The 27,360-nt window shown below is 45.3% G+C and overlaps 1 protein-coding gene and 2 non-coding genes across 3 annotated transcripts in view; all 3 read right to left on the bottom strand.

The window, feature by feature from the left end:
• LOC123668051 (serine/threonine-protein kinase par-1) overlaps nt 1–27,360 on the bottom strand; it is a 74,516-nt gene that overhangs the window by 21,942 nt on the left and 25,214 nt on the right. Inside the window, exons 2-16 of the mRNA XM_045601844.1 lie at nt 24,574–24,690; nt 23,311–23,374; nt 21,805–21,959; nt 20,643–20,774; nt 17,630–17,753; nt 17,152–17,268; nt 16,457–16,578; nt 9,771–9,867; nt 6,775–6,824; nt 5,489–5,593; nt 5,014–5,121; nt 3,560–3,613; nt 1,385–1,544; nt 733–824; nt 269–360 (exon numbers count right to left, since the gene is read on the bottom strand). Coding sequence (XP_045457800.1) covers nt 269–360; nt 733–824; nt 1,385–1,544; nt 3,560–3,613; nt 5,014–5,121; nt 5,489–5,593; nt 6,775–6,824; nt 9,771–9,867; nt 16,457–16,578; nt 17,152–17,268; nt 17,630–17,753; nt 20,643–20,774; nt 21,805–21,959; nt 23,311–23,374; nt 24,574–24,690 — 1,589 coding nt within the window. The remainder of the gene's footprint in view (nt 1–268; nt 361–732; nt 825–1,384; nt 1,545–3,559; nt 3,614–5,013; nt 5,122–5,488; nt 5,594–6,774; nt 6,825–9,770; nt 9,868–16,456; nt 16,579–17,151; nt 17,269–17,629; nt 17,754–20,642; nt 20,775–21,804; nt 21,960–23,310; nt 23,375–24,573; nt 24,691–27,360) is intronic.
• On the bottom strand, nt 2,945–3,016 carry Trnae-uuc. The gene has a single exon. It is a non-coding gene; the product is annotated as a tRNA-Glu (tRNA).
• On the bottom strand, nt 4,198–4,269 carry Trnae-uuc. Its single transcript has one exon. It is a non-coding gene; the product is annotated as a tRNA-Glu (tRNA).

Genomic DNA, 27,360 nt, shown 5'->3' with positions numbered 1-27,360 from the left:
AAGCGTCAAGTAAAAACGCATTATTAGATATAGCTCGAAAAGTAGTTGTTAGATCGCAAATAAATTTAAATGGGACCAATTGACACACACCACCTTTCGATTAAAAAAACATTTGTCGAAATCGGTCCACACGGTCAAAAGTTCTGATGTAACATACATAAAAAAAAAAAAAAAAAAAATACAGTCGAATTGAGAACTTCCTCCTTTTTTGGAAGTCGGTTAAAAAATGAAAATATGAATTTATTATAATCATTCTAAGTACAATTACCTGCACAAATTGTTATTGTACGTAGAATCGCTCGACTGTTCCTCTGATTGTTCTGCGTCCGACTGTCGTGTCGGGGGCCCGCTGTCTGACACCTGAAGTTAGTAATAACTATATTTATATGTGATAGGGACGTTATAGATTTCACTGAGATGGGGGACAGCTGGAAATATCCTGCTCGACATCTGGAGCAGCTCGACTAAGGAAGCACCTCGACCTTACCGAAGATTTTGATCTAGGTCGGACACAACGAGATACCTTTTAAATTTCAAACAGCTCACCTGAAGAACTACTTCCTTTTCGTTTCCGTGGCGAGTAAGACGACCAGAGCTCCCGGGGGGTCGTTCGGCAGGCGTGGACGAGCTACGGTAATCGCTTAGAATCAGGTGAGCCGTACGCTTGCTAGCCGACTGTGTCTAACGTATCAAGGGAGGTAGGCCGGTGCGGTGGGGCGGGCGGCGACTCACGTGGGCGGGCGGGCGGGGGCGGGGCGTGGGCGGCGCGTCCGGCGCTCGCACGTGCGCGCCCCCGTCCGAGGCGCGCCGCCCGAACGACGACGCTGCAAGTAACAAACGACTTCGCGTTAGACCACACCACCGAAGTCAAACTTCTTTAGCTCCATCTAACTTGTATACGTTTTTTTTTAAATATCATATCAAAAACCGACCGCTCCAACGGAGATCGAACCTGCATCTCCGACTGACCATGTCGCTGCTCTAGCCAATTAAGCTATGGAACGATGTACCCGTTAGATGGAAATTTTTGATATGGTGATTTTTATATTCGGTCTAAGCGAATTCTAATTGTATTCGATGCTAAAGGATTTTTTAATACGTATAATAAATTATAAAATTAATGGAACGTGTGCGTTCGCGTAAAATGTGTGTGGAAACAATTCGCACACGGCAGAAGTGAAACTTCTGAAAGGTAACCTACGAGAAATTTTTTCACCGAGAATATAAAATACTGTGTAAATGTATGCTATCTCATTCTCTCCTATACAATTTGTGTTCCTTTCTTTACGTGACACATTTTCATTTCATCGAGTTTCAAATCACAACGATTTTATACGAGTAGAAGTCTCACTTCGAAAATTAAATAAATATCAAATGAACGTACCTTGTGTCAACATAGCGACGGGTGGCTTGAGCAGGTGGTGGTCCTTAACACTGCAGTAGCGCGGCGGCTGATGCTCCACGGCGGGCAGCTTGGCGGCGAGGTTGGTGTTGGGCAGCAGCGACACTTCCGTCTGCGCTAGCGCCGGCGTCGCTTGCCCGCACTGTGGGACACGAGCCTTGGTGATGAATATTAATAATAACGCTTGGGATAATAATATAGTGTGGTAATAATATAATATAGCCTATTGTTATGATACAGACTGTTGTTGTATTATAGCCTATTGTTACAATATAGCCTATAGTTATAATATAACTTATGTTGTAACATAGCCTATAAAAATAATAAAGTATATGATAATAGATACACATACAATACAGCCTACGAGCCGCAATTATAAAATAAATTAAAATGAAAATATTTATTTCGCCATAAGGTGTATGACAACAATGACGTGACAGACACTGAACGAATATCGAAAAAAAAATTACATTTCAAAAAATAAATAAAAGAATAACAGAAAGTCGACTAACAATTTCAAAATTGCTAAAATTTTAACATGACATTACGTAGGTACATTATTAACTCAGGTAATGTACCTTGTGTTATGCAATGAATAACAATTTTTATTTTATTTTGTGTCTCTGAAATACGCATAATAATATTTGAGACTTATCCAAGTTAATAATTATTTTATATTTAGTGCATTAGGAGCCAAAATTATACCTAAAATTGAAGATTTCACAAATTAGGAAATTAAGCAAAAATTGATACACAGTGATGAGCGAAGGCTGTAAAAACCCATTTAAATTACTTAAGATTACAGAGAATGGCAAATAATTAAAACATAGATAATTACTATATTAGATCGGTATATCTATACATACAATAAAATGGTAGGAAAGTCAAAACTGTACATTGAATATTTTTTTAAAAGAATACTTGGGGTGTGAACTACAATCGATACTGAAGCCAAAAATATAGTTTTTAGAATTTTTGTCTGTTTGTCTGTTTTTCTGTTTGTCTATATATATGTCCGGGATAGACTCAAAAAGTACAGCATGGATTTACATCAAATTTGGCACGAATATTATTAAGAAGTCGGGTCAACATATAGGCTACATATTATCACGCTATCACCTACGAGCAGTGAACCTTTATTTCCTCAACGCATTCTGTAACAACGTGTAATCTAACGACGCATATTTGAATGTTGTTATTATGTTAATAACCATGCTATAAGGTGGCTTCACACTATAAATAAAGACATTCTTTAGTATATTTAGTATCAGCATTGCACCCGTGCGAAGCTGGGGCGGGTCTCTAGTATCGGTGTATAATTGTTGGCCACAAAATAATTTACCAAAATAATTTACCACTATTAACAAATAAAATATAACTTTGTACGTTTTATTGAGAAAAATGAAATAATCAGATAAACTTTAGAAAGTTTAAAAACAATTTAAAAAAAATGGTTAATTTAATTTAAAGAAACATAATTATAATAAATTATATTATCTGTATTATTTAAAAAAGAAATAAAAAAACATTAGAAAAAGATTTTTCCCGTACCGGGAATCGAACCCGAGCCTCTTGGGTGAAAGCCAGGTATCCTAGCCACTAGACCATACGGGAGATGATATAGGAAGTGAAATTGACGTTCATAAGAAAATTATTTAAATTATCTGTTATTACGCTAAGATAACGTATATAAGGTAATATTTGCCTCCCTTTTTAGGGAAAAAAACATCTTACAATTTCTCCACATACATTATATATCATTTTACAGATTATTGCTTGCTCTACCGGCATCTACAAATAAATTTTTTATTATTGCTATTGTTCTGTAAATTAATGAATTATTAAAATGATATATATGATGGCTTTAATTTTAAACTTCACTGCTCGTTCCCCGTAGGTGATAGCGACTTCTTCATAATATTCGTGCCAAATTTGACGTAAATCCATGCAGTACTTTTTAAGTTTATCTCGGACATACATACAGACAAACAGACAAACAGACTAAAATTCCAAAAACTATATTTTTGGCTTCGGTATCGATTGTAGATCACACCCCAAGTATTCTTTAAAATAAATATTCAATGTACAGTTTTGACTTTCCTACCATTTTATTATATGTATAGATTAAATAAATATTATATTTATTTTAATACTTACGCTGAAGTGCGCTGAAGCACAGTGAGGTACATTCCGACCAGACAGCTCGCCTGCCTGCAACATACATAACAATATAAGACATATAATATACACAAATAAATAATAATAAACCAGCTTCAATTACATCGACAAGGTAGGATCAATTGAAATGAGACCACATAAAAAGTATCAGCTTTTGATTAAAGTCATCGAAATCTGTCTCCAGTCAAAAGTACGAAGTACATACAAAAAAATTACAATAAAATTTAGAACCTCCTTTTTTGGAAATCGTTTTAGTTTCGTTATTGTCAGGTGAAGTAAAAAAATTTAATTATAATTTCATAGATTAAGAAAAATACATAAGTTATTTTCTAACTTGTTGACATTTTGAAATGACATAAAAAAAATAATATTTACAATTTAAACTGGAAATAATGGCTTTTAAGAAAAATTTAATAAATTAAAATATAAACAGTAACACTGTATCGAAGTTTATCTTAAGCACTAGTGATGACATCTATCGTATAACGCAAAAACTATTTCATGTTGATTTCATTACAACTTTTTACATTAAATAATAATCACAATATTATTTTTAAATCTTTTGATTAATGATAAAATAAAATATATTAGAAAGAAAAAATTAAAAAAGGTATTGATTCCCGTACCGGGAATCGAACCCGAGCCTCCTGGGTGAAAGCCAGGTATCCTAGCCACTAGACCATACGGGAGATAACAAATATAGCAAAATACTCAATCAGAATAATTTTTACTGTTAATTGTATTATGTATTGTATTTATGTTATTTTGTTTACAAGTTAATATCACATTTTGAGTAAAAAAAACGAGTATGCTTTAGACCACACGACTGAAGTAAAAGTTCTTTAGCTCCATCTAACTTATATCTCCCTCTCAACTTTCGTTCGCCTCGCCCGATCATCATTATCATTACAGCCTATACAGTCCACTGCTGGACATAGGCCTCCACAAGTTTACGCCAAAAACAACGTGAACTCATGTGTTTTGCCCATAGTCACCACGCTGGGCAGGCGGGTTGGTGACCGCAGTACTGGCTTTGTCGCACCGAAGACGCTGCTGCCCGTCTTCGGCCTGTGTATTTCAAAGCCAGCAGTTGGATGGTTATCCCGCCATCGGTCGGCTTCTTAAGTTCCAAGGTGGTTGTGGAACCTTGTTATCCCTTAGTCGCCCCTTACGACACCCACGGGAAGAGAGGGGGTGGCTAAATTCTTTAGTGCCGTAGCCACACAGCTCGCCCGATCACACTTTCCGTAACGCTCTCGTCACGCATTTACCAGCTTACTCCTCAAGTCAAGCATGCGTAAAGAAGTTTTACTTAAAAAAAGGTAAAGTATGCACAGCAGCGGTAGAAAGAGTTACGCTAAAGCAGTTGTTCTTCACCTAGGGTCGGTCAGTCAAGTGGGGTCTCACTAGGTTACACCAAACAACCCCCCTACCTGGCGGCAGTCCCCGGGCCCCACGGTGTGCCGGCGCGCGGCGGGCGCCTCGTGCGCCAGCGAGCGCTCCGGGGGCGCCGGCTCGCCGGGGCGCGGCCCGGACCCGAACTGGGGACCGAGGGTTTTGTTAATTAGCTGTGGTGCATTGTGAACTCTTGTAACCTCCAAAGGATTTAAATACATATAAAATAGAAGTTTAGAAATTCGATTGATGATTATTTTTTTTGTTACTCTTTCAAGAGTAAATTTTTATTTTTTCATATAATATTTCAGCTAATGAATCGGTGACAAAGTTTTTTTAATGGAGATCAAAAAGACCCCACATTTAAAATAATTTTATGTATCAATATTACAAGAAAAAAAAGGAGTTACAATGAAAACTAATCAACATAAGCCCAAATTAACTGTGATCATTTTGTCGGGGGTCAAAAAGAACCCCAGATTAAAATACTTTTATAATTATTTAAAATCAGACCTTTTCAAAGCTATCACCCTGCCCCGCGGCGAGATACTCGGGCGCCTGGAGCCCTTCAAACCCTGAACTGCTGTCCTCGGCTTCCATTTTCTCATCTTCGTTTATCTGAAATTGAAATTAATAGTTTTAGACTTAAACTAGTGGACTCAGCAGACGTTGTCCTGCCCGGAATACAGCTACCGAATTTGATTGCTGACATACCGATAGCAGCGCTACATACCGGATCCAATTTTCACACCATCCAAGAACCCATAGAAATATACGTTCAAAATTTTAACCAAATCGGTTCAGCCGTTTAGGAGTTCTAGTCAGTTCTAGTAGTTCAGAGAAATATATATTTCTTATGTGCGCATGTTTATCACTGAATATGTTTAGATACATCAATAACGATACCATAATTGTGTTTATTCTCAAGCAAAAAAAAAAATTAGCATTCATCGACAAGTAAAAAATCAGAACATTAACTTCATCATTCATCATCATCATCATTTCAGCCTATTGCAGTCCACTGCTGGACATTGGCCTCCACTAGTTCGCACCAAAAATGGCGTGAACTCATGTGTGTTGCCCATAGTCACCACGCTGGGCAGGCGGGTTGGTGACCGCAGGGCTGGCTTTGTCGCACCTAAAACGCATTAACAACGCAAACATTAACTTAGTCAAAGTCAATTAAATACGCATCACTAGTGACAATTCAAAAAGTTTTTGTTAGATTTTGATCAAATTTAAATGAGACCACACGACAAGAAACTAATAATAATAAATTCAGAACGTCTTACTTTTTTGAAGACGGCTATAAATAAAAATGACAATTTCCTTATTGAAGCTTTAAAATCACTTATAAATTAATTAATTTGTACGATTTTTATTTTTGTATTACCCACACATTAGGAAATTCTAAACATTTTTTAAATATCATATCAAAAACCGACCGCTCCAGCGGGGATCGGACCTGCATCTCCGACGTACCGTGTCGGCGCTCTAGCCAATTAAGCTATGGAACGATATACTCGCTAGATCGAAATTTTTGATATGATGATTTTATATTCGGTCCAAGCGACCGTGGCGCCATCTATAGTGAGTGCTTTACATTTTTAATTAATTAATGATTATTTAATCATCATTTTACAAATCCTACAAAACTAGATTTTTCAAAATATAGATTCTAATTAGAACAACAATAAACTAAACTAATTTCAAGTATCCAACATAATTAGTAGAAGATATAAAAAGTTAAAATATTTAGTGATTACAAATCTTAGTAACAGCAATTATGTAACGTTTACCTTGCAACTAGTGAGATCCAGCGGTTTGCCAGTCGTGGAATCCAGTGAATCTGGAATATATCGTAATGGGAATTAGTATCACAATGTTATGTATTTATATGATTATATGATTAGAGTGTCCTAGGCGACACAGTGTCTATCTGACACTGTCTAAATTGTCTGCAACAGACGGTCTAAGGCCAATGGGAAAACTACGTAAAATGTAATGTAAGGTATAGAATTTTGTATGGTCCCTAGTTATTGTGCATCTGTCTTGATTGAATATAATTAACTATCGACAAGAATTCACTCAAATAGCTTGTGCTTTTATGTGCTTTATTACATGTGGTCGTGTATTGAATTCCGGTTTGTGTACTTTTCTGTCACGTTTATTTTTTCTATACAACTATAGCCTGTGTTGTTGTGTTGCTAGTTTTTTGCGAATCATTAATAGTGATATGCCACTACCGTAACTTTACGTAATTTACAATCTTGCATCGTTTTTCAGCAATAATTACAAAAATGTGTCTTTAAAACTTTAGAATGTGGCGACAACCATAATGTACCTATAGGCATACCTATATATGTACCTGTATGGCTAATGTATAGATATGATAAATGAAACACACCTATTTTTTAAGTATTTATTAATCTTAGTAATCACATGCAAATTAAGGCTATGCTTTAGATTAAGAACTATGGAATTATAGGGTTTTGGGGGATGGAGGATGGAGGGTGGAGGGTGACCTACACTAGGTAAGACTGCCATCATTCGGAAACCAATAGTTATGGAGATATTATGGAGATCTATCTATCTCAGTCTATGTTGTCTTTGTCGTTTATGTCAGTTCGTATCGTTTGTTGATCTTGCAGGCGAGATCAGTTTTACGTACTCCTGTTCTAAAATAACATGTGAAATGTGAAACAAACGTGTGAAAGCTGCGGAATTCTTCTTTTAATCTCAAAACTTTAACCATGGATATCTCCATAATATCTGCATAACCATGGGGTTCCGAAGGGTGGCAATGATACCGGAGGTACCAGTTTTTCTTTATAATTTGCATTATGTGCAACTTTTGGAGCGCTCAAATTCTCATTCTCCTTGTGCTCCTTGAGCACTTTGTACACCGAACTCCTGGCTAGTTTAAAATTTCAGCAGTTTTTAAAACACATTCCTTTTACTTCGGCGTTTCAGTTGGAGATTCTGTTCTCTTTTCGGTGTATACATATTTGTACGCGTTCATTATCATGTTTTTTCCACTTGCGGTGAAAGAAATATGCTTATGTCTTTTTCTTGGCGAAAAGTTTTATTCAGCACGTTTACACGACAAAGTTGAGGGCTGAGCGTCCATTATATATGGCTCAAATAAAATAACAAAACTTAACAACAAAAAAAAACAACGTAACAAAAATGTGTGCATGTACTGGTGTACACACGTAAGACGTGAAACTTGTTTATGACCTTATTTTTCGAAAAATGATCTACTATATGCAACTTTACAGAAATTGGTTATTAAAGTTAAATTTGATAAAGTTTAACAAAAGGCTTTTATTATCATAGAAATGAATTCAAATAATACAATTACTTCATTTTACCTTATTACTACTAAGATTATTACAGCATTTCATTAATTATAATAGAATTATTACTATCATTGTTATCGTTATTATATATTTTTGTTATTAATGGCTTATGGTAACTGAAATATGAAATATATTGTTTACATTCCACAAGATTTAGTAACCGTGGTAGAGACAAGAAAAAGATGGCGCGTAACGGAAAAATGTGACGCGTGACCTAGAGAAGATTCACTTTAAAAAAAAAACAAAACAAACAAACTCAACGAAAAGGAAACAAATAACACGTGAAATCGCATACGACAACGGGCGCATTCGAACACTTCAGAGGTTGAAGGACGAATGCCATGTATTCAAAATAGCGCCGTGTTTTCGTTTTTAATGGCAATAGCTACAGTCTATCGACCAATTTCTAACTTATTACTGCGTATTCTTCAAGAACAAATAAATATTTTTTTGTATTTACTCCGTATAATGAGTAATTAAAATTGAAAAATATTTTTTTTATCTCTGATGCTCCCTAGTTACCATGATTTTTAAAAGATTCTTCAAATAATAATAATAAAATTATGTGGGCAAAGTAAAAAGTTACGATTCATAAAACCGGTATCTTAGTACAATACTATTACTAAAAAGCTGGTATCATTATTTCGAAAATTGACATTCGCATGTGTCAATTTAGTCCGTAGCGAAAAAAACAGGGTATAGATAACTTGTAGCTTATAGATATTTGATATTCTGTAAGGTCGAGGTACTCCCCCAGTCGGGTTGCTCCATATGTTAAGCAGGATATGTCCTGCTGTATCCTACCTCAGTGGCGTCACATGTATGTTATATAATGTGTAGTATTTGTGGTTTAATTTATTGCCTTTTGTTACTATTCATCCTGTATATAAATTGGTAAGTTCTAAAAATGCAGAGACAACACAACGATAGATTTTTTTGCCCCCACTCTGAGCCCTCCTACATACAAGTTCGAGGGCACGCGTAGCGTGTTGCGTTATGAATGTATTAGAAATATACATATGTAGATTTAAAAAAGTACCTCTCGCTTGTAATTTATAAGTTTAAGAAACGTATAAGTATCGCGGTAAGACAACGCAACTTAAAACTTTCCCCTACTATAGTAGATTTAAAAAAGTACCTCTCGCTTGTAATTTATAAGTTTAAGAAACGTATAAGTATCGCGGTAAGACAACGCAACTTAAAACTTTCCCCTACTATAGCCCTCCTTACTTAATAGTCAATAATACGCCTGCCGTGTCGCGTTATAAATGTGTTAGAAATAGTATGTAGAATATGATGTGGTTTGAGTTAGTTCCTCTCACTTGTCTATTAATTGAGAAATATTGTAATTGTCCACTTATTACATACATCCCATTCAAATATTCAATGGCACGCCTGTTGTGTCACGTTATATATGTGGTTTAATAAAGTACCTCTGTCCATATCTTCGGAGTCATCCTTCTGTTGCAGTTTATCCATTAGCAAGTGGTAAATAGCAGATATGTGGTCGAAGCGTTCCTCTTGTACTGACTGGAAATAAATCATAATAATTATGTTATTTAAGTAAATGAAGTATCATAATTATATCCTTTAAATAAAAAGATTAGATAAGGTGTTCCCCTACACAATGACGTATTTTGGCTGAGATGACTCATGAATTAATTTTGTAATATCTTACGATAAGATATTTAATGTTTAGCCTGTAACATCCCACAGCTGGGCGTAGACCTCTTTCTCCAAGTAGGGGAAGGATTGGAGCTTAATCCAACACGCCGCTCCACTGCTGGTAGGCGGATATATTCCTTACTGAGTAAATATCGCTATCAGGTGTATTTGATAGCAAGAGGGACCGACGGCTGTACGTGCTCTCCGAGGCACGGTGGGGAGATTCACCAGGACACGTATTCTTAGCTGTCAGTCCAGATTAGATGGAAGGGATGAACGAGTGTGAGTGGGCGGCGGCCTCACGCACGCCGCACCGTGCGCCGTGGCACTCGCACGCGTGAGTGTCAGTGTGTGTCAGCACGCGTGAGTGAGTGTCGGTGGGCGGCGGGCTCACCTGCTGCACGCGCTGCGCCGTGAGGCCCGGCAGCGCCAGCACGCGTGAGTGTCAGTGTGTGTCAGCACGCGTGAGTGAGTGTCGGTGGGCGGCGGGCTCACCTGCTGCACGCGCTGCGCCGTGAGGCCCGGCAGCGCCAGCACGCGTGAGTGTCAGTGTGTGTCAGCACGCGTGAGTGAGTGTCGGTGGGCGGCGGGCTCACCTGCTGCACGCGCTGCGCCGTGAGGCCCGGCAGCGCCAGCACGCGTGAGTGTCAGTGTGTGTCAGCACGCGTGAGTGAGTGTCGGTGGGCGGCGGGCTCACCTGCTGCACGCGCTGCGCCGTGAGGCCCGGCAGCGCCAGCACGCGTGAGTGTCAGTGTGTGTCAGCACGCGTGAGTGAGTGTCGGTGGGCGGCGGGCTCACCTGCTGCACGCGCTGCGCCGTGAGGCCCGGCAGCGCCAGCACGCGTGAGTGTCAGTGTGTGTCAGCACGCGTGAGTGAGTGTCGGTGGGCGGCGGGCTCACCTGCTGCACGCGCTGCGCCGTGAGGCCCGGCAGCGCCAGCACGCGTGAGTGTCAGTGTGTGTCAGCACGCGTGAGTGAGTGTCGGTGGGCGGCGGGCTCACCTGCTGCACGCGCTGCGCCGTGAGGCCCGGCAGCGCCAGCACGCGTGAGTGTCAGTGTGTGTCAGCACGCGTGAGTGAGTGTCGGTGGGCGGCGGGCTCACCTGCTGCACGCGCTGCGCCGTGAGGCCCGGCAGCGCCAGCACGCGTGAGTGTCAGTGTGTGTCAGCACGCGTGAGTGAGTGTCGGTGGGCGGCGGGCTCACCTGCTGCACGCGCTGCGCCGTGAGGCCCGGCAGCGCCAGCACGCGTGAGTGTCAGTGTGTGTCAGCACGCGTGAGTGAGTGTCGGTGGGCGGCGGGCTCACCTGCTGCACGCGCTGCGCCGTGAGGCCCGGCAGCGCCAGCACGCGTGAGTGTCAGTGTGTGTCAGCACGCGTGAGTGAGTGTCGGTGGGCGGCGGGCTCACCTGCTGCACGCGCTGCGCCGTGAGGCCCGGCAGCGCCAGCACGCGTGAGTGTCAGTGTGTGTCAGCACGCGTGAGTGAGTGTCGGTGGGCGGCGGGCTCACCTGCTGCACGCGCTGCGCCGTGAGGCCCGGCAGCGCCAGCACGCGTGAGTGTCAGTGTGTGTCAGCACGCGTGAGTGAGTGTCGGTGGGCGGCGGGCTCACCTGCTGCACGCGCTGCGCCGTGAGGCCCGGCAGCGCCAGCACGCGTGAGTGTCAGTGTGTGTCAGCACGCGTGAGTGAGTGTCGGTGGGCGGCGGGCTCACCTGCTGCACGCGCTGCGCCGTGAGGCCCGGCAGCGCCAGCACGCGTGAGTGTCAGTGTGTGTCAGCACGCGTGAGTGAGTGTCGGTGGGCGGCGGGCTCACCTGCTGCACGCGCTGCGCCGTGAGGCCCGGCAGCGCCAGCACGCGTGAGTGTCAGTGTGTGTCAGCACGCGTGAGTGAGTGTCGGTGGGCGGCGGGCTCACCTGCTGCACGCGCTGCGCCGTGAGGCCCGGCAGCGCCAGCACGCGTGAGTGTCAGTGTGTGTCAGCACGCGTGAGTGAGTGTCGGTGGGCGGCGGGCTCACCTGCTGCACGCGCTGCGCCGTGAGGCCCGGCAGCGCCAGCACGCGTGAGTGTCAGTGTGTGTCAGCACGCGTGAGTGAGTGTCGGTGGGCGGCGGGCTCACCTGCTGCACGCGCTGCGCCGTGAGGCCCGGCAGCGCCAGCACGCGTGAGTGTCAGTGTGTGTCAGCACGCGTGAGTGAGTGTCGGTGGGCGGCGGGCTCACCTGCTGCACGCGCTGCGCCGTGAGGCCCGGCAGCGCCAGCACGCGTGAGTGTCAGTGTGTGTCAGCACGCGTGAGTGAGTGTCGGTGGGCGGCGGGCTCACCTGCTGCACGCGCTGCGCCGTGAGGCCCGGCAGCGCCAGCACGCGTGAGTGTCAGTGTGTGTCAGCACGCGTGAGTGAGTGTCGGTGGGCGGCGGGCTCACCTGCTGCACGCGCTGCGCCGTGAGGCCCGGCAGCGCCAGCACGCGTGAGTGTCAGTGTGTGTCAGCACGCGTGAGTGAGTGTCGGTGGGCGGCGGGCTCACCTGCTGCACGCGCTGCGCCGTGAGGCCCGGCAGCGCCAGCACGCGTGAGTGTCAGTGTGTGTCAGCACGCGTGAGTGAGTGTCGGTGGGCGGCGGGCTCACCTGCTGCACGCGCTGCGCCGTGAGGCCCGGCAGCGCCAGCACGCGTGAGTGTCAGTGTGTGTCAGCACGCGTGAGTGAGTGTCGGTGGGCGGCGGGCTCACCTGCTGCACGCGCTGCGCCGTGAGGCCCGGCAGCGCCAGCACGCGTGAGTGTCAGTGTGTGTCAGCACGCGTGAGTGAGTGTCGGTGGGCGGCGGGCTCACCTGCTGCACGCGCTGCGCCGTGAGGCCCGGCAGCGCCAGCACGCGTGAGTGTCAGTGTGTGTCAGCACGCGTGAGTGAGTGTCGGTGGGCGGCGGGCTCACCTGCTGCACGCGCTGCGCCGTGAGGCCCGGCAGCGCCAGCACGCGTGAGTGTCAGTGTGTGTCAGCACGCGTGAGTGAGTGTCGGTGGGCGGCGGGCTCACCTGCTGCACGCGCTGCGCCGTGAGGCCCGGCAGCGCCAGCACGCGTGAGTGTCAGTGTGTGTCAGCACGCGTGAGTGAGTGTCGGTGGGCGGCGGGCTCACCTGCTGCACGCGCTGCGCCGTGAGGCCCGGCAGCGCCAGCACGCGTGAGTGTCAGTGTGTGTCAGCACGCGTGAGTGAGTGTCGGTGGGCGGCGGGCTCACCTGCTGCACGCGCTGCGCCGTGAGGCCCGGCAGCGCCAGCACGCGTGAGTGTCAGTGTGTGTCAGCACGCGTGAGTGAGTGTCGGTGGGCGGCGGGCTCACCTGCTGCACGCGCTGCGCCGTGAGGCCCGGCAGCGCCAGCACGCGTGAGTGTCAGTGTGTGTCAGCACGCGTGAGTGAGTGTCGGTGGGCGGCGGGCTCACCTGCTGCACGCGCTGCGCCGTGAGGCCCGGCAGCGCCAGCACGCGTGAGTGTCAGTGTGTGTCAGCACGCGTGAGTGAGTGTCGGTGGGCGGCGGGCTCACCTGCTGCACGCGCTGCGCCGTGAGGCCCGGCAGCGCCAGCACGCGTGAGTGTCAGTGTGTGTCAGCACGCGTGAGTGAGTGTCGGTGGGCGGCGGGCTCACCTGCTGCACGCGCTGCGCCGTGAGGCCCGGCAGCGCCAGCACGCGTGAGTGTCAGTGTGTGTCAGCACGCGTGAGTGAGTGTCGGTGGGCGGCGGGCTCACCTGCTGCACGCGCTGCGCCGTGAGGCCCGGCAGCGCCAGCACGCGTGAGTGTCAGTGTGTGTCAGCACGCGTGAGTGAGTGTCGGTGGGCGGCGGGCTCACCTGCTGCACGCGCTGCGCCGTGAGGCCCGGCAGCGCCAGCACGCGTGAGTGTCAGTGTGTGTCAGCACGCGTGAGTGAGTGTCGGTGGGCGGCGGGCTCACCTGCTGCACGCGCTGCGCCGTGAGGCCCGGCAGCGCCAGCACGCGTGAGTGTCAGTGTGTGTCAGCACGCGTGAGTGAGTGTCGGTGGGCGGCGGGCTCACCTGCTGCACGCGCTGCGCCGTGAGGCCCGGCAGCGCCAGCACGCGTGAGTGTCAGTGTGTGTCAGCACGCGTGAGTGAGTGTCGGTGGGCGGCGGGCTCACCTGCTGCACGCGCTGCGCCGTGAGGCCCGGCAGCGCCAGCACGCGTGAGTGTCAGTGTGTGTCAGCACGCGTGAGTGAGTGTCGGTGGGCGGCGGGCTCACCTGCTGCACGCGCTGCGCCGTGAGGCCCGGCAGCGCCAGCACGCGTGAGTGTCAGTGTGTGTCAGCACGCGTGAGTGAGTGTCGGTGGGCGGCGGGCTCACCTGCTGCACGCGCTGCGCCGTGAGGCCCGGCAGCGCCAGCACGCGTGAGTGTCAGTGTGTGTCAGCACGCGTGAGTGAGTGTCGGTGGGCGGCGGGCTCACCTGCTGCACGCGCTGCGCCGTGAGGCCCGGCAGCGCCAGCACGCGTGAGTGTCAGTGTGTGTCAGCACGCGTGAGTGAGTGTCGGTGGGCGGCGGGCTCACCTGCTGCACGCGCTGCGCCGTGAGGCCCGGCAGCGCCAGCACGCGTGAGTGTCAGTGTGTGTCAGCACGCGTGAGTGAGTGTCGGTGGGCGGCGGGCTCACCTGCTGCACGCGCTGCGCCGTGAGGCCCGGCAGCGCCAGCACGCGTGAGTGTCAGTGTGTGTCAGCACGCGTGAGTGAGTGTCGGTGGGCGGCGGGCTCACCTGCTGCACGCGCTGCGCCGTGAGGCCCGGCAGCGCCAGCACGCGTGAGTGTCAGTGTGTGTCAGCACGCGTGAGTGAGTGTCGGTGGGCGGCGGGCTCACCTGCTGCACGCGCTGCGCCGTGAGGCCCGGCAGCGCCAGCACGCGTGAGTGTCAGTGTGTGTCAGCACGCGTGAGTGAGTGTCGGTGGGCGGCGGGCTCACCTGCTGCACGCGCTGCGCCGTGAGGCCCGGCAGCGCCAGCACGCGTGAGTGTCAGTGTGTGTCAGCACGCGTGAGTGAGTGTCGGTGGGCGGCGGGCTCACCTGCTGCACGCGCTGCGCCGTGAGGCCCGGCAGCGCCAGCACGCGTGAGTGTCAGTGTGTGTCAGCACGCGTGAGTGAGTGTCGGTGGGCGGCGGGCTCACCTGCTGCACGCGCTGCGCCGTGAGGCCCGGCAGCGCCAGCACGCGTGAGTGTCAGTGTGTGTCAGCACGCGTGAGTGAGTGTCGGTGGGCGGCGGGCTCACCTGCTGCACGCGCTGCGCCGTGAGGCCCGGCAGCGCCAGCACGCGTGAGTGTCAGTGTGTGTCAGCACGCGTGAGTGAGTGTCGGTGGGCGGCGGGCTCACCTGCTGCACGCGCTGCGCCGTGAGGCCCGGCAGCGCCAGCACGCGTGAGTGTCAGTGTGTGTCAGCACGCGTGAGTGAGTGTCGGTGGGCGGCGGGCTCACCTGCTGCACGCGCTGCGCCGTGAGGCCCGGCAGCGCCAGCACGCGTGAGTGTCAGTGTGTGTCAGCACGCGTGAGTGAGTGTCGGTGGGCGGCGGGCTCACCTGCTGCACGCGCTGCGCCGTGAGGCCCGGCAGCGCCAGCACGCGTGAGTGTCAGTGTGTGTCAGCACGCGTGAGTGAGTGTCGGTGGGCGGCGGGCTCACCTGCTGCACGCGCTGCGCCGTGAGGCCCGGCAGCGCCAGCACGCGTGAGTGTCAGTGTGTGTCAGCACGCGTGAGTGAGTGTCGGTGGGCGGCGGGCTCACCTGCTGCACGCGCTGCGCCGTGAGGCCCGGCAGCGCCAGCACGCGTGAGTGTCAGTGTGTGTCAGCACGCGTGAGTGAGTGTCGGTGGGCGGCGGGCTCACCTGCTGCACGCGCTGCGCCGTGAGGCCCGGCAGCGCCAGCACGCGTGAGTGTCAGTGTGTGTCAGCACGCGTGAGTGAGTGTCGGTGGGCGGCGGGCTCACCTGCTGCACGCGCTGCGCCGTGAGGCCCGGCAGCGCCAGCACGCGTGAGTGTCAGTGTGTGTCAGCACGCGTGAGTGAGTGTCGGTGGGCGGCGGGCTCACCTGCTGCACGCGCTGCGCCGTGAGGCCCGGCAGCGCCAGCACGCGTGAGTGTCAGTGTGTGTCAGCACGCGTGAGTGAGTGTCGGTGGGCGGCGGGCTCACCTGCTGCACGCGCTGCGCCGTGAGGCCCGGCAGCGCCAGCACGCGTGAGTGTCAGTGTGTGTCAGCACGCGTGAGTGAGTGTCGGTGGGCGGCGGGCTCACCTGCTGCACGCGCTGCGCCGTGAGGCCCGGCAGCGCCAGCACGCGTGAGTGTCAGTGTGTGTCAGCACGCGTGAGTGAGTGTCGGTGGGCGGCGGGCTCACCTGCTGCACGCGCTGCGCCGTGAGGCCCGGCAGCGCCAGCACGCGTGAGTGTCAGTGTGTGTCAGCACGCGTGAGTGAGTGTCGGTGGGCGGCGGGCTCACCTGCTGCACGCGCTGCGCCGTGAGGCCCGGCAGCGCCAGCACGCGCCGCAGCACGGCGTCGTGCAGCGCCGCGCCGTGCGCCGCGCGCGCGCCGTGGCACTCGCACGCGCCCGTCGCCGCGTCTGCGGGCAGGGGCTGGGCTGAGCGCGGCACCACCAGCGGCGACAGTGCCGCGCTCAGAGTCAGCCGGCGAGCGCTGGCTTCCGGCTTGCAGCCGCTTATAGGCTATGGTAATCGCTTACAATTAGGGTGTTCGTATGATTGGTTTTCACCTTCACCGTTAAAAAAAGCCTTTGTCGTTAATAACAGTCAACTCTTAGCACAATTGAATGTTAAATGTCTATAACTATCTATTCAACTGAGGTAGGGCCCGCAGGAAATTTCCTGCTCAAAATATGGTGCGGCTCGTCTAGAGTCACACTATCTACATACATGTGACGTCACTGAGGTAGGATACAGCAAGACATATCCTGCTCATCATCTGGAGCAGCTCGACAGGGGAAGTACCTCAATCTTACAGAACATAGAAGCTACGTAATACTGCTTTCGAGCAATATTATACTCCTGTTGGTGAATAAGGTGACCAGAATTCTGGGGAGGATTGGGGGTAGGTTGGCAACATAGCGATGCTTCTGGTGTTGCAGACGTCGACGCGCTACGCGACCGGCCGTCGCCGACCAGCAGTCCAGCCTCACCTGGGCCGGGCCCGGGCCCCGGCTGGTGCTGCAGCCAGCGGTGGCGCGCCACGCCCCGCAGCGACAGGCGCCGCTCCGGGTCCACCACCAGCATGTGGCGGATCAGCTGCTCGCACTCTGGAACCACCACCAGCACTCAGTTACACTTACGGCCAGCTCCCCGCTCTCGTGGCCGTTAGCTTGACGCTATACAGCCCATTAAACTCCTCGATAAAACCTGGTCGTTACATTACTTATCGGAGTCTTGGTTCATTGTTAAATACTATTTACTCGTTCTAAAGTTTTGACATATGTTACCAATTCATATTTAAAATTTATAATTTACGGTTCATATTTTTCTAGATGCATTAATATGCATGCTTTTTGTTATTTTATCTCAAAATAAAGTTTGTGTAAATTTTCAGGGATTTATTTTTTCTCCAATTTAAAACCAAATAGGTACATACTACATACATCATCACATTTCCATTAAAGTTACCTTGTGACATAAAGTAGGGTATCCTGAACTTCCCGCTGAGGACCACGCTCCTCAGTTCACTCAGCGTACTCCCATCGAAGGGCAGAGCCCCACACACCAGGACATACAGCACCACGCCTAGAGACTGGAAGGTTTACAGAAATACTATAAAAGGTAACTTAGTCAAAAACATAAAAATGAAGCTAAAATATTGGTAAAGCTTTAGATTAGGAAAAACCGACTTTCGGGATCGTGGGGGAAAGGGGGGGGTGAACGCTACCTCCAGTACCACTTTCACACTTCGAAACCCCATGGTTATGGAGATGGTCCATGGTTAAAGTTTTGAGGTAAAAATAAGAATTTCGCAGCTTTCACACGTTTTTTTCACATTTCACAAGCGCTTTTTCACATTTCACACGCTATTTTCACATTTCACACGTTATTTTCACGTTTCATAAGTTATTTTCAAACAGGAGTACGTAAAAACGATCTCGACTCCAAGATCAACAAAGGATACAACTTACGTTACACATGCTCCGTTCCATAGTTTTCACATGTTATTTTCACATTTCACACATGATTTTAACATTTCACACGTTAATTTAACGTTTTCACACGGTTTTTTAACAAACGATAGTTGTATCGTTCGTTAAAAAACCATAACATAACATGAAACAAGGCTGTGTGGTCTTCGACCTTTGCCTTTACAGTTATTCAAACAAAAACAATGAATTTATGCTTGTATTGCTTTGGAGCGAAACGATAAGTGGCGCGCCATTTTTTTTAAAGCATCTATCTCTCAGTTGTTAAACATCAGTTGTATCGTTTGTTAAAAAACCATGTGAAAACAATAACTTAACGTCTGAAATGTTAATATCAAGTGCGAAATGTGAATATAGCATGTGAAAGCTACGGAACTAAGCATGGTTACCGCTAAAAAGGCTACACTTAAAACAGTCGCTGTCACAGCAAAATCAAGTGAAAATTCAAAAATCGCTATATTTTAACATAAGGTATATTACAATGTTATATAATGCTCCCAGATGTAATAGGAAACGTTCTGTAATTCAACAAAAACTATTTACCACAAATGATACGACTGGGAAGTTTCTGAACTTATTGAAGTTATACTTTTATTGTTTGTTATTAATAATAATAATCTTTATGTATACGTGCCTAATTAATAGAATGAGTCTAACTGTAGATGTGTAAGATAACGCTTAGCTTTTAAGAGTGTCATTTCATTACAACCTATACAGTCCACTGCTGGACATAGGCCTCCACAAGTTTACGCCAAAAATAACGTGAACTCGTGTGTTTTGCCCACAGTCACCACGCTGGGCAGGCGGGTTGGTGACCGCAGTACTGGCTTTGTCGCACCGAAGACGCTGCTGCCCGTCTTCGGCCTGTGTATTTCAAAGCCAGCAGTTGGATGGTTATCCCGCCATCAGTCGACTTAAGAGTGTATGCTACCTCAAATTGCTTATTTTCCACTCGGCAGGATGTCCATATCTTCCAAAGTACCGAATATTTAAGTTTGAAATTTATGTATGGTAAAGTTCAGGACATAAACTATCTTTCATATGTTTCGAAAACACTATTCCATAAAATTTTCTCGATACAAAAAAAATCGCAGTTACCTCTATTATTGTATTAAAACCTTAATATCCTCAGTAAGTATAGAAGTTATGGACTTGAGATTAAGCATGGTAATTGAAATAAGTATGAAGAACATTTTATATGTTGCGTTTTTTAGAAAATAACTTTTGATAATGTTTGTGGGGAGAAAACACATATAATTCGCGCGATGAACAACCAAGCGCTCTCAATTCTCACGCGTGGTTAGTACGGGTGACATCTGAATTCGAGCTGAGGTAGTGTAGCCCCTTAAGATATTTTGTTTATGATTATATCTGTCTAGTGTCAGATTCTATCTTGTTGGTGTTAAATAAATAAATAAATACTGCTTTTGAGGCGTTAGTAAAAAATGATGATAGTAAATATTTACGATGCGCGCACACCATCACATAAAACCAACATCCTGAAGTTAGCTAGTCAACGAAGAAGTTAGCAACGTGAACTTAGCTAGCGAATGAAGTATAACTTCTTACGTGCGTACGTAAGTAAAGACACACTTTTTTTTAATGAAAGCCCTCTAAAGAAATAATTTTGTTTGCTCACAAACGAAAAAAAAAATCGACTTCAATTTCATCGACGAGTAATACAATGTAGATCGACGAAAAAATAGTCAAAATCGGTACACCTAGTAAAAAGTTATTGCGGATTTTCAAGAGTTTCCCTCGATTTCTCTGGGATCCCATCATCAGATCCTGGTTTCCTTATTACGGTACTAAACTAAGGATATCCCCTTTCCAACAAAAAAAGAATTGTCAAAATCGGTACATCCAGTAGAAAGTTATGAGGTATAATACAACGTAGGTCGACGAAAAAAGCGTCAAGTAAAAATGCATTATTTAAATGGGACCAATTGACACACACCACCTTTCGATTAAAAAAAAAATGTCGAAATCGGTCCACCCGGTCAAAAGTTCTGAGGTAACATACATAAAAAAAAAATACAATCGAATTGAGAACCTCCTCCTTTTTTGGAAGTCGGTTTAAAATTAAGAAAAGACAATATTATTGACGACCTGAATTGATGTAGTCGATTTTCTCTGACTATTATATTGGATTTTACATCAGTAAAATTGGATTATTAAAATTCATGAACTAAAAAAAAAAGTAATCGACATTAAAATTTATTATTTTTGAAGATAGTTAGACAGCTTCCACGTGCAAGCGAACCCAACTCATACCTTGTCTCTTTTAATCACATTTACCTGAACTTGGGTGAATGGGGGGGGGCACTCACTCCAAGTGTGACATCAAACAATTCCAATGAAATTGACTAAAAAGGCTCTGACTATGATTGACTCCAAGATAGATGATTTTTTATTTATTTATTTAACACTGCGGGGTGGCGGATATGTGTATTATGAGTAAAAATCGCTAACAGGTATCTCTGGAGGCTTACCCATATATCCGCCTTGGGTCCATCATAATGTCTCCCTTCAAATAGCTCTGGGGCGGCATAGGGCGGACTTCCACACCACGTGGACAGCGGAGACCCTGCTGTGTATTCATTACTAAAACCGAAGTCTGCTAGCTGAAAGAAAAACGGCCTCATTAAACCTGAGTTCCGTGGCTATTGCAAAGAACTTGAACGATTGATGTTTCATGGCCTGTAACCTTCAACAAAAGACTTGCACCAGAGTGTTTTATTAACTGTATAACTGAATTATGACGTGGAAATTTCGTAATAATAGGTGCAACAGATCAGCTGAGATAGGGCACAGAAGGATATATCCTGCTCAAAATATGGAGCAGCCCGACTGGGAAAGTACCTCGACCTTACAGAAGATCACGGTTAAAGAACACTATTTTCAAGCAGTGTTGTGTTCCTTTAGTAAGGTAACCACAGCTCCTGGGGGGAGTGGGGTGAGGTCGGCAACGCGCTTGTGATGCTTGTAGGATTGGCGACGTCTATAAGCTACGGTAATCGCTTACCATCAGGTGAGCCATACGCTTGTTTGCCGACCTAGTTGTATAAAAAAAAACTTTGTTTTTATGCCACTTTAGGAGCAAAATATCCTATGACCCATTTGATGGCAAACGATTACCATAGTCTGAAGAAGGTTGCAATACGAGTAACTTACCCACAGTCAATACATCTCCAGCTCTGGCCACTCACCACTACTTGAGATAAGTATCACTGATCTTCTGTAAGGTTGAGGTACTGCCCACTCCGGCAGCTCCAAACTTCGACCAAGATATTTTCTGCTATACTTAATACTACTTCAACTGTATCTTTGATGATATGTTTAGAGTGAGGCCAAACGAGCGTAAATTCGTCAGTTGTCAGTCGCGTAATTTCGATGGCAGAAATTCTGCCTTTTCAGAAATTCGGACTTTTGTATTAAACCGAACGCAGCAGATATTACGCGACTAACAACTCACAAAATTAAGCTCGTTTGGTCTCACCCATAATGGCTTTCAGTTGAACCAGTGAAGCACGGTTTATTCTGCCAATGCAGGGTGGAGAATATATGGAGGATATGGATATGGTGTGGTTGAGATAACAATCTCAATTTAAGACAAAATAGTCAGTCTTAATTTGTTACAACTTTACACCGTACCTTAATATTCATATCCTTATCCAGTAAAAGGTTTTCCGCTTTCAAATCTCTGTGTACAACTCCATTCGCGTGGCAATACCCGACTGCGGCTACCATCTGAGCGAAGGCCCGCGCCGCCTCTGACTCTGGCATTCGCCCCTTTGAGACCAGATGATCTGCCGGCGGGTTCAAGGGGAAAATTTTAATTTTTTTTATATGTGCTAGTGGTCGCCCAAATGTCGAAATTCGACCATAATTAAAAATTTAAATTAAACAAAAAAAAAAATGAAAATAAAGAACCTTTTTTTAATTTTTCGTTTTGACTAAAGACTTTAGATAATCAACAACAGTATAATATGCGTGTGTGTCAAATACATGGTAGTGTGTGTAATGCTTTTTTTTACTGATCTAATATATTTTTATGTATAATTTTAATAATATATTATTATTCTGCACTCCTTCTCTATATAAACTATAAGCGTCCGAAATTTCATACTCCTCCGTCCGCGCAATGTTCGTGAAGGGGTACCAAGTTTTTGCTTCACTATTAATATACAGATTTATATGTGAATCGTTGCTCCTAAGCTTCAAATACCAAAAATCAAATCTAGATCCAACGAAACTATCTAAAAACAGAAGGCAGGATCACTGCAGTCGATTATGCCAATCTTTATATACCTAAATATCAAAGATTAAATCTGGACCAAAATTATAAAAAAATCGGGAAAATAGAGATTGTTGGCACAAACTTCGTAAAGATATTAATGTAATAAGCATTTCAAACCGTAGTCAAATAACTATAAATCAATCACAATTATGTCATTAGTAGAATACGAATAGATCGTTAACAAACATATGATTTGACAGTTTCGGTAATCTACTAAATAAGTTATAATTCTTTGATAACAAACTTGTAGTTTTGGTAGATTATTGTTTTAACCGTATTTCAAAAATTATAAGAAAATATCCCATAAAACATGATATATATAACTACATAGTATAAAACAAAGTCGCCTCTCGCTGTCTGTCCCTATGTATGTATAAATCTTTAAAACTACGCAACGGATTTTGATGCGGTTTTTTTAATAAAGTGATTCAAGAGAAAGGTTTATATGTATAAGACATGCATAATATGGTAGAGAAACACTGATAATTTTAGAAGTTTTTAACATATCTTTTGTTGTTTATAGCATTAGTATTGCACCCGTACAAAGCCGGGGTGGGTTGCTAGTATTATAAAAGGAAATGTTACTTTACTTTAACGTTTACTGTTAATGTATGTTAATTGTGTAAGTTATCATTCCATAGTATAAAACAAAGTCACTTCCCGCTGTCTGTGTGCTTAGATCTTTCAAACTACGCAACGGATTTTGATGCGGTTCTCATTAGTAAATAGAGTGATTCCAGAGAAAGGTTTATATGTATAACACATGCATAATATAGTAGAGGAATACTGATAGTTTTTGCAACCGTGCGAAGCCCTAGTTTTTTGATTAAAGAAAAATTAAAATTTTTAAATACACTTACCAAAAATTTCACCATTTGGCGCGTATTCTGTTACAAGGTACAGCGTGTGAGTGCTCTCCATCACCTGGGGACCAGTTCCGTTAAATATTATCACATTGAGCAGCATCATAACGATACATTACATCATCATAATTGCAGCGGACTATGAGACAGAATAACTAGACAAAATGATGAATAAATTGAAGAAATAGGATATATATATGTATACTGGCTTTGCTCCCGACTATGTCCGTGTGGAAAAGTGACTACATATTCAATGCGATTCTTTAAATTGGCATAACTTTTTTATTTATGTACCGATTGATATGAAACAAACACTAAATGTTAAGCCAAGCTTGCGTACAATGTATTAGTACAAACCACATCTAAATCGGATAAGCCGTTTCCGAGATTAGCGTGCACAAATACATAGACAAACAGACAAAAATTCTGACAATTATTGTTTTGGGTGCTATTTGCGTTGATAAAGGTCACAATAATATTTTTTCTCATATATCTTATATGCACAGACAGCGACCCCTTACATTTTTGTTATATGTATCGATACAAACCTTACACTCTAGAAAGACCCCAGTAGGATTAAGTCAGCATCAAGACACATGTCTGGGATCCAGAAACACACACACGAAATCCCCACCACGACAAATATCCTGAGTCAAGTAGCCATCGTAAGTCAAACAGTCTAAAGTACATTCAGTGGTCACGGGCGACTTATGACATAGACATGGTACTTTCAACGTCACCGGCGGTAAGTTAATAAGTAAAACTGTTGAGCGTCAATGTGGGAACTTAAAAACTTATTTAACATTTTAAATGAATGACGCCTCACACTCAAGGCGCTAAGATTTATTCCTATGCCGGGTTTCGTGAAACACAAAATACACAAGCACAAACGCCCAGCGAACGGCAAACACCTGTATAGTCAATACGAATGTTTGTCATATGCGCGGATCAAATAAAACGCAACAGCCAGTTCTGTGACCGATGCATCGATGTCGTCAACGGCATCGAAGTATCGGGAGATTGAAAATCACAATCTCACACTCCACACAATCTCACAGCTCTTGGGGGGATTGGGTCGGCAACGCGCTTGCGATTCTTCTGGTGTTGCAGGCGTCTATAAGCTACGGTAATCGCTTACCATCAGGTGAGCCGTACGCTTGTTTGCCGACCTAGTGACATAAAAAAAAAACAATCACCGTAAAAGTAGTGTTGAGAGTGAACGTGAAAGCTTAGACCTTACAATATCGTTTGACGACATACCTGGTACAGTCTCACTATGTGCGGATGCCGGAGTCTCTTCATGATGGCTATTTCCCTAAACGTTTTCTTCAAGTTATCCTCATCTAACCTAGATTTGTCTATTATTTTTATTGCTACCTGAAAACAAACACACCGTTGTTAAATTAAATGGATTACTCACACTACCGACAAGGAGGATGACCGCTCTGGTGTAATAGTGCGTGTGCCGTGTCGGCGGAGTGGATATTTACGTTTATACAAATATTTATTTCCTTGTGGGTCTCCCCAACGGGCTTCGGAGAGCACGTTAAGCTGTCGGTCCATTATCATCGGATCGTTGCTCATAGTAGGGAATATATCAGCTAATCCGCATTGTATAGAATGGTAAATTAAGCTCTGATCCATTTCCTACATGAGGAAAGAGGCCTATGCCCAGCAGTGGGATATTACAGGCTGGAACATATTAGAACGTATTTGTAAATGACCAGAGCTCCTGGGGGGAATTGGGTATGGGGTCGGCAACGCGCTTGTGATGATTCTGGTATTGCAGGCGTCTATAAGCTACGGTAATCGCTTACCATCAGGTAAACCGTATGCTTGTTTGCCAACCAAGCTATATAAAAAATGGCAGTGCCAAAAACCAATATTAAAATTAATAAATATTACACTACACACTCAGAGGACCCAAAACAAAATCCTTGCAAAGGTAGTGCACAACAGCTCCTGCTCAAAATCCTCCTCCTGCTCTCGAGCAGTCCGACTGGGGAAAGCACCTCGACCTTACAGAAGATCACAGCTAAATAACACTGTTTTCAAGTAGTGTTGTGTTCCTGTGTGAGGAAGGTGGTCTGAACTCGCTTGTACTTTGAGAAAGTGTAGGGGTGTAGTGGTACCGGGGGTGGTAGTGGTGAGTAGGGGTACCTGGGATAACTTGGTGTTGCAGGCGTCCATAGGTTACGGTAACCTCTTAGCATAAATTTTTTGACTTGGGGAGTGAGCTGGTGAATGCATGACAAGGGCGTTACGAAAAGTGTGATCAGGTGAGGCGAACGGAAGTTGAGAGGGAGATATAAGTTAGTGAAGATAGAAAGAGAGTAACTCTCTTTTCGTTTCGTAAATTAATTCGTAAGTTTTACTTCAGTCGTGTGGTCTAAAGCATACTTGGTGTTTTTGGCTTTTTACTAATTATCTTTTCCAATATAGAAAAGCAGGTTTTACTTTATACATACGAGTACTGTTTCAATTCATATTTGTGTATTTTTTTACTAAACGTACTTATTTACTATTTACATCTTACAATACAAGATCAAAATCAAAAATTACTTCATTCAAATAAGCTTCAAAAGGACTTTTTCAAACGTCATTCATTGCACATAATAATGGTGTTTGCTAGCAAACGAAAAAAAACCGACTTCAATTAGATCGACGAGTAATACAACGTAGCTCGACGAAAAAAGCGTCAAGTAAAAACGCATTATTAGATATAACTCGAAAAGTAGTTGTTAGATCTCAAATAAATTTAAATGGGACCAATTGGCACACACCACCTTTCGATTAAAAAACATTTGTCGAAATCGCTCCACCCAGTCAAAAGTTCTGATGTAACATACATTAAAAAAAAACAGTCGAATTGAGAACCTCCTCCTTTTTTGGAAGTCGGTTAAAAATAATACAATCATATACTAATTATCGTTAAAAGTGAAGCCACCAACGATTCGGAATGTAGATTCTGCAGAGAAGAATCAGCAAGAAGTTCCGCAGTTACACTAATTTTTTTTTAAATAATACCTGAGAACTGAGGTAGGCACAGCAGGAATTTCCTGCTCAAAATATGGAGCAGCCCGACTGGGGTAGTACCTCGACCTTACAGAAGATGACAGCTAAATAATACTGCTTTCAAGCGGTGTTATGTTCCTGGTGGTGAGTAAGGTGACCAGAGCTCGTGGGAGGATTGGCGATTGGGTCGGCAACGCGCTTGCGATGCTTCTGGTATTGCAGGTCTATAAGCAACGGTAATCTCTTACCATCAGGTGAGCCGTACGCTTGTTGCCGACCTAGTGGTATAAAAAAAAATACCATATCAACCTACATGTAATTCCATATATATAAACATACATACATACAGTACATGGGTAAATTCAAATGTGAGTGAAGCCATGCGGCACGTGTTGTATGCATGGATGTGCGATGTCAATGCTAAGCGTATGATTTCATTCCTCGCACGCAGTTTTAATTATACAGTTTCTCATTTTGCATTATTTACTGTCAATCGATGTTTTTTCCGACTTTTCGCTGTGTTACGAGGGATTTTACATATACTACTTTTGCAAATAGGGGAATAGAGATGAGATTCCAGAGTTATGTACAAGATCGAGAATATTTGCGTTTGCTAAATAGGCTTCGAAAGCACTTTCGAATTGTCATTTTTAACCGACTTAAAAAAAGGAGCAGGTTACTCAATTCGACCGTATATATTTATTTATTTTTTATGTATGTTCGGGGACACCTTCGTCGTTTATGGACCGATTTTGATAATTCTTTTTTTGTTGGCAAGGAGATATCCTAAGTGTGGTACCATGATAAGGAAACCAGGATCTGATGATGGGATCCCAGATAAATCGAGGGAAACTCTCGAAAATCCGCATAACTTTTTACTGGGTGTACCGATTTTGATGATTTTTAATTCGAAAGCCGAAGTTTATCACGTGGTCACATTTAAATTTCATCGAGATCTGATTACAACTTTTCGAGTTATGTTTACATGTTTATGCGTATTTACTTGACTATTTTTTCATCTACCTACGTTGT

The sequence above is a fragment of the Melitaea cinxia genome, chromosome 30 (assembly GCF_905220565.1).
Source record: "Melitaea cinxia chromosome 30, ilMelCinx1.1, whole genome shotgun sequence".
NCBI lineage: Eukaryota > Metazoa > Arthropoda > Insecta > Lepidoptera > Nymphalidae > Melitaea > Melitaea cinxia.
This window is presented reverse-complemented; position numbering and strand designations above follow the sequence as displayed.